The sequence below is a fragment of the Bacillus rossius genome, chromosome 3 (assembly GCF_032445375.1).
Source record: "Bacillus rossius redtenbacheri isolate Brsri chromosome 3, Brsri_v3, whole genome shotgun sequence".
Taxonomy (NCBI): domain Eukaryota; kingdom Metazoa; phylum Arthropoda; class Insecta; order Phasmatodea; family Bacillidae; genus Bacillus; species Bacillus rossius.
In genome coordinates this window covers 24895802-24909443 of record NC_086332.1, presented here as the reverse complement: position 1 = coordinate 24909443, position 13642 = coordinate 24895802, and the positions used below count along the sequence as shown (strand labels likewise).

Genomic DNA, 13642 nt, shown 5'->3' with positions numbered 1-13642 from the left:
AATAATATTCATTGCTTACAAACGTAACTACATGTAGTTCCCTGCAGACATAATGCTCTTAAAAAACTGTACATAACACTGTAGCCTTGTCAAGAATACTTCATTAAAGTGCCTTGTCCCAAACATGTACAGTTTATAGTTTCTTAACATCTGACTGCTGTTTGCGTGTTTACCATTCTGCACCTAGACCATGCAGAGTTTTAAGTTAACTGTACTGGATTGTACCACAGAAACATTTAGTATTAAAGAAAAACAAGTTGGAAATGCTTGAGATACCGCTGGCTTTAATTTTCGAACAGTACATGACCAAGGCCCTGGCTTCGGTGAGGAGGGGCCGGCCTCCTAGCAAGCGTTGCCAGAGCCGGTTTGGGCGATGAGCTGGTCGCAGATGTGCGACAGCTCCTCGTTCTCCTTGGTCCTCAAGGCCAGGTTCTGCTCGAGGCACTTGACCCGGACGTCCGCCCTCTTCAGCCGGCCCGTCAGCTGGGCCATCTCTGCCGCGTGCGCTCGTCGCAGCGCCTCCAGCTCAATGTTCGCGCTGCACACATGCAACCACGCACCCTCACTTGTACACAGCACTTGAGCTGGGTTTCCCACCCAGTCGTAAAAATATCCCTTGTATGTGTATATGAAACCCAGTAGAGTTAACTGTGGCATACATTTATGTAGAAGTATAAAATTGGTTTATTTTTACTATTTGAGGTTCTAAAAACTTTTAACTCTAAAGAAAATATATTAAAATAACTATGTACTAACATTTCGTAACAATATACTATGTAGTGTGCCACCAATTTTTTCAACTCAGTTTGAGTACTTGTTTTTTTTTTTTTCTTCCCTATACAATGCTCATTACATTCAGTGCCATGGAGTTATGTTTGAAACACACTGCTTCCGTACACAAAGGTGTACGAGACCATTCTTGGCAGATTTGGTATGCCAGAACGAAAATTTTCCGCATTTAATTTCAACACTCGGTTTTTGAAATGATGTTGCATGAGGCTCGTAGTCGCAACAGAAATTTGGTTTTTATGTTTGACTGCACTGTTCCCAGGAGATGGCCTATTGGAATCTAACAAGGGAGGTTGGTTACTCATCACCGATTTTGTCTGTATTCACAGTATATGTAGGGCTTGACTAGAAATGAAAGTGATGCAATTGGGAGCTCCGGATGGCCAAGTGTTTAAGAAATAAAATTTTTGCAGCGGATCAATCAATACATAGGTCTTTTATGTTAGCGTAATTTCCAAGCAATGGTTGGCGCAGCAGCAAGAGTTCGGGTTCGTAATGTGAGGGTCGCAAGTTTGAGTCCCTTTGCAGAAACCTTTAACTTTGGATTATTTTTCATTTTTACGATACTTAAGACTCAAAGTAACTGCAATGATGCATAATATATTGTATTTTTTTTATTATTTTTACAGAAGGCGTTAGGGTGTCATTTTTTTAATAGGCGATAAAATCATGGGAAATTTGTGAAACACAACAAAATGTGTCTTTGCAATTTTAACATATTCCATGGAGGTCTATTGAATTAAACCTAATTTAATATAACAATTTTAGGAGTAAATAATGTGAGTGTAGAAAAGATTTTGAAAAAAAAGGCCACTATAATTTTGCTTACGTTTATGCTGCGACAGCCACAACGGATGGGAAGGGAGGACAGAGAGGTGAAAGGTTTTCAATCCCGCCTACAATGGTTAGGCACTTTCATTAAACCAGCCCAATCAAGTCACTGGCGTTAAGATTTTTTTTTTGGTGGATTCTGACTTGGCCCAAGATGCCAGGTCGCGTTACTGTGTTCCCAACATTTTTATTTAGCTCGGAGCTTATTGGGGGTCTTTTTTTTTTTTTTTTTCATTGCAGTACAGAGTTTCCTGTATTCTAGTGGGATACATTTGACATTTTCACACTTAGTTCTCTCGTTAAAACTATATTGACATTTGATAGAGCAGCAAAGTTGGTATTCCAGCATGGCTGTGGACCCGAATGCATTAAAGATCTCACGCTGAACTCTGCTCTTAAACATTGCAGCATAGAAAATTAGGCTATGTCATAAAGAAAAACATGGCATGTGGATTGAGGCTTAAGGTAGCCATTTCATTCTAAAAACTGCTCTTCCCCATCCACAAAAGCATACGTACTGCTGAGTGTACTGACTCTACGTAACAGCCATGTAAGAACCTTCTAATAATACAACCTGTTATAAAACACAAGCAGTGTTTGCAGCCTTTAAAAGTGCATTAAATCAGTAATACCTGCCATATTCCTATTGACAAGAACACCCGGGAGCTGAACGTGAGGAACTTGTTGCTAGTGCTGCCTGCCACGATGTTGTTTCGAAATGACTGATGCACTCACCCCTCAAGCTGCTCGGCCACGTGTTCCCTCAGCTGTTTGTACTGACGATTCTGTGCGTCTATGTGACGTGAACACTCGTCCAAGCTCTCCTTCAAGCAAGCTTCATTCTTCCGCAGCCCGTCCACCACTGCTTTGCATTTCTCGTATTTCCTGCAACACCAGATGCTCTGGTAGCATATATATACATACTTATACACATATTTCAAATATTTGAATACCCTGCAAACTCTATCCTTCTTTCTGTGAAGTTTTAACTTTAAAAACATGTGACTGCCATGCTCCCATTGGTTTTTTATTGACATCATGCATGTAAAAGTTAAAGGGAGGGATTTATGATATGCTGTTATACAGATTAACTTAAAGGTAATGGAACCTCCCAAGATTGTAATGGGCTCCAAACTTGGTTACCTGCCTCCAGCTAGGCCTTTGCAAATACATATTAGTATTTTGACGTGAAGCAAATACAAATTGAATGTTTAAAATATTCATGAAATCGAATCAGATTACGAATATTGTTTTCGGTGAAGATGTGTTATACTTATTTTATAAAATGCATGTCTGAAGAAAAAAAAAATTATTTGACAATTGTAATGTTTGAAATGATTAAATGATGAAACATATTGGTCCCTATTTACAATCAAAATTATAAAATACCTGTGCATAATATTAATATTGAGCATTCATAAAGTCAAATGCATTGTGTCACCTTTTGATTTTTTAAGTAACCAATTTTATTCAGGCACAACATATACAACAAAAAAAAAAATTAAATATTTTCACGAGTGAATTTTAAGCTTTCAATGTCTTAAAATTCTGTAACAAATGTAAAGCTTCATATCAGATGCAAAGCTTTGCATCACAACCAAAGCTTACAATAAAACAAATAGCAACTTTCCTGGCGAAGTTAAATCAAATATTAATAAGAGAAGTAAAATTGAATATTAAAAAGAGCTTCGATGGATTCTCGTAGTCAAAGTTTTGCACAGGCCTATCTTAACCCAGTCATTTAAGATTTATCATCTAATTGGACAGTCTGAATATTCATCTTCCTAAATAGCTAGCATAGGCAAGGTAAAAATATATCCCTACACCATACATTATGCATTGCATGATTATGGACAAATGGTTAAGATGCCAGGAACTCAAAGATTACGGTGGGTTTGAAACCACGGATGGGCACTGACTTGATACTCGCACTAAGAGTCGTGCTGGGGTTTGGGATCACGACCAAAGCATTTGCCATGCGAGTGTAACTCCTCGGCGATCACAGTCCCAGAGAACATACTCCCCGTATGTTCTGTATTTATTGTGTATCTAGCGAACTGACATAAAATGCGGACAATACCTCACCTGTGGAGATCTGCAAAAACAAGTTCTTGAGTTTGTAGATGCTTGAGCTGTTGGTCCCTCTCTCTGGCGATTGCATGAACTTTCTGCTCCATGGTACGCTGCCTCTGCTCTTTCTCAGCGCACAGGCAAGCCATGGTTTTCTCATACTCATCCAAGGCTTTGCTACAGGAATATAAACTTTGCTTAGTCAAAGGACACTACTGGTAGGTATGTATGTACTTCAAACCCCGAGCAAGCAGATTACCTAAAGCCATTTGCTGTGCATCATATTATTTTTATTTTGTAGTAATGACCTAAGCTGTAATCATTCCTCTAAAACTGACACTGTTTATATTATATAACATTTTTCTCTGTATTGCAAATTAATTATGTATATGACAACAAAAGTGGCAGGCGTAAAGCAAGAAAGATCTTAGCTAAAATATATAATATTAGGAATGGTATCGAACTCATGTGAGCTTTTGATAGGCTAACAGTCTGTCTGCACCATGATTCCTGCAGTTACAAATTTCAGCCATTATGTGTGTACTTATGGGCTCCGCCTACCCGGGCACACATATGGTGTGCAGAGCTTCAGGGAAAACAACGCGATTTCAAAACTACTCAAGATATCCCAGTGGGGTCTGCTTACGAAAAGCATGTAAGAGTTCGCTGAGGGCCGAAAAGTACTTTGATTTTGGATTAAGTTTTTAAACTGTATTTTTAGAAGAGTTAAAAATGGCTAAAACGCATGTTTTCAGAGGTATATTCAGGCGTAAAACAACCTTTATCTTCATTTCTCCGCAATATAATGTTACTGTCACCGCTCAAATTTCACAGTTATCCTGTGACGACGAGAAGACTACGTGTCAGTTCACAACCTTGCGCTTAAAGGTAACACCACACTAGAAGCACCAGCGAGCGTCGTGCTCGGGCCCCTTAATACTTAATTAAAACTTCTGTAGGTTTCAAAATGGTGTAGAGATGAAACTTTTATGCAAAGTTAAAATGACATAACTGCTTTTTATCTTATATGAGATGTCTTATTTCACACTTGTACTTATGCTTCTGTTCTGTGAAGGAGGATGGTAAAGAGATGTATTTTAGAATGTTCTAGCTTTAGCCTTTGAATCCAAATTTAAAACCTCCACATGTTATTCTGTATCTGTCAAGCTTTACTATAAAATATGCTGTGTTTAATCGCATAATTGTTGCACCGTTATTTTAGGACATCAAAATTTGGAGGAAAAAATTTCTCGCATAAACATCGATTGATGTTTTTAGATTCCAAGCGCTTTTTGTAGGTAGTTTTCCCGTATAAAACAATGTATTTTAAAGTTGAAATATAATATTCATATGGATGTTACCGCATACTTATTTAATTAACAGAAATATTAAGTTGCCTGATGTGTAAATTTTCTTTTAAAGACTTTTCAAACATTACAACTGTCATCTTTTCATCTTCGTCGCCACTGTGTACAGCTTATCAAAATGTAGCCTGGCTAATCGGCATCAGTCATGTTTGGTTATGTTGATTCCCGTATAGCGCGCATGCACATAGTCGAATATCAATACACATAGTTCATCGATTGCATACAACGCACACGCTGTCTGGTGCCGAGTTAACTATATTTGATAGCCCACGCTTTCTTGTGGTGTGTACTACGACTCACGTTCGCATCACAGTTTTGGTTATTCTATTTAAATGTTTTTGTTGCATGACTTATTAATTTTAATTGTTTGACGTGCTTTTGTATACTCTACTTTTTAAATGAACGTACCTTCCTTGAATAGGTTTTGTTTTTATGAATAACTTTACCAAACAAAAAATGTTTTTTTCACATAATCGTCACACCTCTACCTTTCAAACTTGATTTTAGTATAAAATGTGCTACGATTATGCGATAAAACACGGTGATAGCTGTTTCTGTGCTGCAGAGTTTAAAAGCAAGGTAGTTTTGTTCATAAAACTGCTGGTCGACCAGATCTCGGCACCAACCCTTTCCCTCTTCTTTCTGTTACGAAGCTGTAGACAACAAAAACTTGTCCTCTTGTGCTTGAAATTAGGCATTTCGACACGTTTTTTCTTATAATTTTATTATAATTTTAAATTATTTTTGGAAATTTTATTTGCTCTATAATTTGGTTACTAAAGGGCGATTTACACTTTGTTAGGCTGGTGTACTCCCCTAAGTTAAACTTTGTGCCAGTAGTCTGAAGCACCTTTCCCAGAGACGTATCTGATATTTTGCAGATCTAATACTTTGTTGGCAGCTCGCTTAAAATTTCCCTCGCTTCCAGGCACGTCCCAGTCCTGTAACGTTACTTCACTTCATGACTAAAACCGCCTACAGCAGCTCTGGGCGAGCTGTTACCATTTCTCAGAGGCAAGCTGACCATAGCCTTTACTGTCACGAATACGTATTAGGTTCACTCCACTGGAAGCACGTCATGGATGCTTGTTCCCAGCGTCGTTGCGTTTCCCCCCCCCCCCCCCCCCCCCCTTACTCCACCCCTCTTCCCTCTCAGTTCTAAGAATTCGCCTAAGGCCAATGACAGGTCAGAAATCCCAGCAGACAGCGACCGTCTCCAAGGACGCCTTGCATAAAAAATTGTGTGTGCCAAGATGGACCGCACCCGATAACTAGCGGCAAATTCGCGAACCTCCCAGCCAACTTATCCTGTAGGCCGCCAGAGCGCAGCACTTGACTGCGCCCTTTATTCCCTTGGTAAAGCAGACGCCTTGGGCGAGTCGATTCTTTTTATCTCAGACACCCATCAACAGGTAGCGCTAAAGTCGGCCAGTGCTACCAACTTCGAGTCATCAGTCAGAGTTTTTTTACGATGCCCACTCGGGGAACTTCGGGACCTTTCGGTCCGGACTCCCAGCCCCCTCCTCTCCACTTTTGATCCAAGATTTACTTTTAATTACGAGACGCGGTCTTCGCGGAACACTTCGCGTCGCGACTGCAGACGGACCGTTTGCGATTATAGGCGGATCGACGAGACACTGCAAGACTTCCGTCCGGCCGCAACCGACTATTTAGTCGCCTAAATAAGGGATGCTATCCCTATAATCTTTTCCAAGTAGTTTAGTCCGTCTGCGTAGTACAAGTGTAATAAGTTATTTTTCTTTTAAATATTTATTTTGAAATGATGAAAACGACCGCGCCCAGCCGCGTATTCGCGGGATCCAGATCCTGGCTGGCGACGCATCTGTAAATAGAAGCGAACTCCCCTGTCTGGTGAGTGACGATCCGCAACTTTCCCCAACCTCCCCTTAACTTTTCCGGGCATTTTCTGCCCCGTATATTGTCTGTGTACAAGTTCTGATCAGTTTTGATTCGGACTGTTCCAGACAGGGTCCGAGAGCCGGACGCCGAATTGGCATTTTCATCTCCCTTCCACTACAGGATACAAGCGCCCTGGCATCATGTACCCGCGTGATCTCCGGGAAACGAAGCCCCGATCTCTGGTGCTTCTGTATCTTTTGACCCTTTTCTGAACTTTCTTTAAATTACGTCTTCAGATGCAGTTAATTAGATAAACATAATTTCTGGACGTTAAGTATATATCCTGGGATTGTTTAAACATATTTTGTATTTTTTTATATTGGTTTATGTATTTCTAGTAAATGAAACTTTTGATAATTCCATGTACGGCAGGCCAAAATTTTTTTTGAATATAACTGAGAGCTGTTTAAGAATGTAATTAATATTGTACGTTAATATTTTCTTGTATCTGTTATAAGTTTCCTCAGTATGGAGTAATTATATTTCAGACGGAATCACACCTTGTTTTTGTTCATTTCTAATAAACTGGTGAAACCTAAAGATCCACCCAGCAAGGCTAAGATGGTAATCAGACCGTGGTTTGCTGCTACAAAAATAATAGCAGTTAGCATGGTTTGAACCTTGCTACACTCTCTAACTCCCCACCCCTCATGGCCGTGACAAAGCCCTAGATTCTTATCTCAAAGTGAGCAACAATAAACCAGTCTTTCTTTTACAGCTTTCTTAAAATAGCCTTTAAAAAAATACAATATTATTTACATCAAAATTTGCTTGACAAACCCTACCACCAAATGGCCAAACATTGTATAGTTACAGTAGCATAATCCTTTGAAATACGTATTATATAGAGAGTTTAATACTATCCAAATTATGTGACATTTTGACAAATAATTTCCACAGTTTGGTTCCATTTTGTCCATTTAGAATGTTTGAATACTGAAAGTTTTAGACTTCAGAAAAGTTAGCAGCAATTATATATTAATTTAAGTGTAATTCCAATTTTTGTAGCCATAGTTTGAATCTGTATTTAGTTCATCCTTGTAAGCAACCTTTTATACGCACATACAGGAACTCACCCCAGTTCCCTGACTCTGTGTTGTTCGGCACACAGTTGCTGATTCGCTGCGGCCAGCCGTTTCTCGAGATCCTTGACGCTTCCCAGCAGGACGGTAACCTCTTGATTCTTCTGGCATAGCAGATTCTGCAACATCCCATGGCTGAGTTCAGACCAAGCCATGCAAGAGAAGGCTGAGCACATGCGCAAATACACTCCACAAGGTGGTCCTACACAATAAAAAATAAAGATACTTTTGGAAGCAAAATTAATACTCCTCCCAACAAAGCAAAACCTAGGGAAGGAAGGTAGAAGAAGCAGAGCACAACACAACTACTGTACATTGCAAGTTACCAATAATGCAATAATACATAGCCCTATCATCACATACTTTGGCCGAAAACTAGTATTACCTTTTTACACTTTGCTGTTTACAGACATCGCTATGGGCTTGGCTTGGGAGGGGGAAAGTGTACATGGGGGCAATGAAATATAATTTATTGAAGTGAAACTTATTTGCTGAGTGGGTTACAATTTTTGAGCAGTTAACTTATTAGTACATACAATTTTTATCATTGTAATAAGTTTTCCCTGGTAATAAGTCTAAATTTCTTAGTTCTTTGAGAAACTTCTTACCAAGGACTTGCTTTATGTACAGCAAAAGGTCTTTAATCTTTTAACATTGGGGATCATGGCTGTGTAGAATTAGAGGTTCTGCGATTCAAATATTGATCGGGAATACCACAGAAAAATTAATACAGTACAGTGATACTGAAAACAATCTCTAAAGAAATAGAAAATACAGATAACCCGTTTAACAAAGTCTTCGATATCACATTGTGTCCATGATGCAGATCGCTTCTTCAAAGAATGATTTCTGAAATGTAACCCGCTAGAAAACAGAAAACATTGTACAGAAATGAAAACCGCCCGATTAAAGACCTGCCACAGCTGCTGCATAAAAATTACCTGAAGGACGTGTTGAGCAGTCATTTTTCACCACTCTCACTTGAGTGTTGCTGGGTGGGATACTGGAGTGTGGGCGCTCTGTCGCCAACTAGTGAAGGCTCCCCACTGTCGGGATGGCATACATCATGAACTTACAGCTCCCGGTGCACTTTTCTCACAATCTATTTGAATGGAAACAAAAGGGTGTTACAATCTCACATTCGGTTTCCTTCGTAAAAACTTAGTTTAACATGAAACTTGCTATTTAAGTAAATGTGTAGTAAATGTGAAAATCTGGATGTTTGGCAAGTTGCTACCCCAAGATGCTTTACTGGCACAACTAATTCAGATTATCAATTATTTGGAGATTCCGATTACATAATATAATGAAAGCTTTAGGTATTTTTCTAGAAGGGTGCATCCCAAAAAGGTTTTTTTTTCCCTTTGACCTTTTTCTAATAATTCTGTGAAACAGCATTGTGATATTTCAAGTAATTTACCTGTAATTTACAGTTTTAAGGGTTGGTAAAGTTATGTTAGGTTTCATAGGTTAGCTACATTTAAAAGATATAAAAACGTGTTAATGGTTCTGGTTAGCTAAGCTACATTTATTAAGTATTCAGTAAACGTTTAATTAATGTATCTGACTTAACCCAACATACCTTTTTATTTGCAAGAATCAGCAAATTATGCAGAAAACTAATCTCTGAAACATCTATTAATAAAATAAAACCATTACAAATACTACAAAATACAAAAATAAAAACTTACCTTTGTGTCAAATTACCATCACAAAATGCAAACATATTGTTTCCAGGGTTCAATATGGCACATATCATATCCAATGAACACGCTACAGGAAAGTAATTGTCTCAAGTAATAAAATAATACAATTATGTGTAACTTTAATGTTTAAGAGAATGATATAAAAAAACCAGGAAGTAGAAAAATTATGCTTTTTTTTTTTTTTTTGGAAGCACCCCTCTTGATATTAGCAAGCTTAAGTACATTCTTAAAAATAAGCCAAAATAGTAATAGCAGAAAAACTATTGGAAGTCATATAGCACCATAATTAATCTTTAAATAAAACAAAGCTGCTAAAACTCATAAAGATATACTCAAACTTTGTATCAAACAAAATTTCTTTACAAAAGCAGTGTTGCTCAGTATGAAAACATACCAGCATACTTTATAATTCAAATTGCTGTTAAGATACACATTGAAAATTTTGACAACCATGTTGTGAGAAGTTTGTTGGAGAGGAAGAAACATGGTTAGCGTTCATTAAAAAATACATTGAGAAATTTTTATGCAATCATCTAACATGCAGGATTTAAATTTATCTCTGCCGGAGAATGTGAAGATTCTTTTTGCGTACCATACCTTTTTACATTTTAGTAATAAATAAAATTAACTTCAGTAAGCAGTTTATAAAAAAATCTGCAAATTTAATGTGTTTCATGAATGACTTAATAAATAAAAACTGCAACAAAATATTACCAGAAACATCATTAATTTTAATGCTTACCTCTCCTGGATAGATATGTTAAAGACCCAGAAAATAAAATAAAATTTGGGGAAAAAATTAATAATTTATCATCTTGGAAGTATATCACTAAAGTGTTAGTAAATCAAAACAATTCCATGTTTCAATTTTGTATTATTTATTGTAAACAGTCCAAAGAGAAATAACTAAAATGGGAACCTTTCCCCATATGTAAATATAAAAAAGTGTAAGATATATAAATTATATATCTGTACCTCAGAGATGTAGACACTATGTCCACTTTTAACCATAAACTTGATCACCATTTGAGTTCTTTCTGGTGGCATTCTACACTATGATATATTATATATCAAAAAGTCACTTTTAATTGTTAATTTTTTTGACGTGACATCTAATAAATCGATGAACGCCGGCTGCACGCACGAAAAAGTGTCCCACTACGGATGTGTTCTGTTTGCTCATTGTACGCATGCGTGGCATCTCTCTTCATGCTCATTGTACGCATGCGTGGCATCTCTCTTCCACACGATTGGAACAACCATCGATTTGACTTTTCAATCATATTTTCGTCGTTTGAATTATTAATATTATGTAATTTAACGATCGTCCACCGATTTTCAGCACAATCGGTACGGTTATTTAAAAGAATGTTGAAAATTCAAATACGTTTTGAACCAACAATGGTGTTTTATAGTTACACATAATAATTCAAATTACACCCGGGATCTTTTGCACAATGTTTTCAAAAATATTGTAACACATTATAAATAAGTTTGGTGTATTTGGGATGCGTATTTGTTATAAAATCATGTTAATATTATACCCCTACCGTGAGCAAAGTTTTTATAAAAATATATATATATATATATAACATTTGAAACTACATTTCCTTAGTATGGCCTCGTGGGCATGTGGTTAGCGTACCTAACTCTTAAACTAATGGTTGTCGGTTCGAAAGCCGGCAGCCGTGAAATTTTTTTTTGTACTTGTAAAAATAAATATGGTGCACGCAACATTTCAAAAGTAATCAATATATTTGAAATAATGAATGCAAATAAAAGTAAATTTATTAATTCAATTGCACATTTCATTTCACTCCTTTGTATCCATACAAAATAGTGATAATTCAATAAAAATGATTCAATCTTATTCATAAAAGTATGCAGAGGTAGATTTGATCATACAAAAGATAGAAAAATTTAAAAAAAAAATTATTCCTCAAAGAATATAATATTTTTAATGCCTAAATGGTTTGGTTGCAAAAACCTATTAGGGCTCAGTCTCAGGCCGAATATATTTCCTTTTCTTCTGGATCAATCATTTCATCAATGTTTTGTTATGTCACGTTAAACTATCGTCCGTAAACCGACTTTACAGACAACCAATTTTTTTTTATGACATTCTTATATCTCGTAAGTATGGAATATGAATATAAAACTTGTCCATCCCCTCCAAATGTCCTCAGCTATTATTAGTTTACAATTATTGCATTATAAGCAAATATCTGTTTAGTTCAGATAAAAAAGATGAAAGTACAGACAGGACCACTGATAGGAACCGAGAGGAAGGGAGAAAAAGGATGGAGGGATCAAATTTCCGGGGGCCTCCATTTAGTTTTTCTGTGCATGAGTTTGCCCTGATAGGGATTAAATTTATGTCTATTGTTAATAGTGGAACACTTAAAAGTTATGTGATAAGCACATTATCATGTTTACAGTTATGGCTATGGTAATGTGGTGTCATACTCCCCCACCCCCTCCACAAATTATGTATGCTAAGGGAGCCCAATGAATTTTTTTGTTCTTGGGGCCCTTAGTTTCTCTTAACAGTCAAAAATATAGAATGCCTATCTCTTCATAACTTTCTGGTACAGTTAGCAGCACTCGGTACTGTCTGTGACATCAATGGAATAAGGGAACTAGTGCTGTCAAATGCTATAACTTATTACAATTATGCTGTTTGTTTTTAATCTGTATTGCCAGGAAACAAAATAGTATGTGCGAGTGCTTATGAACACATATTAGAAGTTATACTACTTTTACACGATTAATTAAAGCATATAGTTAACATCAAAATGAAGGTGGTCGACAGAGATTTTCAGAATGGATGTACCATTGAGAAGTCCCCTTTTTCAGTGCAACAAACACTAAAAATAAACTTGGGCTTGTTCATGTGGTGCCTGCCTAAAAAAAATAACACGTTAAGTCACTACATCAAATGACATCTTACCTAATCTTCAGTATCTCTTCTCCACAATCTGGTGCTTGCTTCAGCCACCAAGTGTTCTTGCTTGTTCTGCCAGACATTGCACAGTAACAAAGAAAACACACACTACGCCACACTGCAATGCATGGACAGTGTCGAGTGAAGAGTTTATAGGAAGTAGGAATTTAAATTCAAGCTGGTAAACTCCGTATCACAGCTTGCATAGAAAGGGTATGGGAAAATAACTTTGTGACTAGGAATGTACAGACATATCAAAAGATAACTTACTTGTTTGGAGTTTTTTCTTTAAACAATTCACCATGTTAGTAATAATGCAACATGTATGCAGTGCAAAATGCTAAGTTCAAAATCACTTGTGGCAGGGGGGGGGGGGGGGGGGGGGCGTTGTGTTTGTGTTTATGCCCTTACACATGCATGCAATAAGCTGAACACTTTATAATTTTCAAAAGGTTTTCCTAGAAACTTACATTTGTAAGTTTTACATTTATTATTTTGGTTTCACAGTTACTATAGTGCCAGCACAAGCAGGTCCCAAAATAGATTCTAGCTATTAAATTCTGGGGGCGGGGGCCTTATTCGTGTGCTAAATAGAGTTCATGACTTACCCAACCAATGATAAAATTAAGATGAGATGCAAGTTAATGGAATTTTTCACAGATATTTGCAACACAGTCGTTACTAGAGGGCTGTCACTATATAGGGCACTTATTGTACACTAACGATTCCTCTCTACCAACATCAGACTGTCCACAATCATAGCTAAATTACAAATATTTTTAATGTGATTTGTAAACAAATTGTAATTTTACATTTTATCTTCTTAATATGATTATTTTGACTTGTACAACTTTATAGTGTTGAGGAAACTACTTTTAAATAAAAGTACAAATAAACAAAGGTAAACCAGCAGGTTGGAATCGTTTTTTCAAC

At 37.0% G+C, this 13642-nt stretch overlaps 1 protein-coding gene across 3 annotated transcripts; it reads right to left on the bottom strand.

The window, feature by feature from the left end:
• Window positions 1-262: 262 nt before the first annotated feature.
• LOC134530383 (transforming acidic coiled-coil-containing protein 3-like) lies at window positions 263-13059 on the bottom strand. Of its 3 annotated transcripts, none has more exons than XM_063365158.1 (6): window positions 12716-13059; window positions 9001-9161; window positions 8054-8178; window positions 3706-3867; window positions 2356-2505; window positions 263-538 (listed from the first exon to the last, which is right to left on the bottom strand). In XM_063365158.1, the coding sequence occupies exons 2-6, from the start codon at window positions 9022-9024 to the stop codon at window positions 343-345; spliced, it is 657 nt and encodes a 218-aa protein (XP_063221228.1). In that variant the 5' UTR covers window positions 9025-9161; window positions 12716-13059; the 3' UTR covers window positions 263-342. The 3 variants fall into 3 exon arrangements, with proteins under 3 accessions (XP_063221228.1, XP_063221227.1, XP_063221226.1); XM_063365157.1 differs by lacking the exon at window positions 12716-13059 and adding an exon at window positions 10508-10669; XM_063365156.1 differs by lacking the exons at window positions 9001-9161; window positions 12716-13059 and having other exon boundaries at window positions 8054-8329.
• Between the last annotated feature and the right edge of the window lie 583 nt (window positions 13060-13642).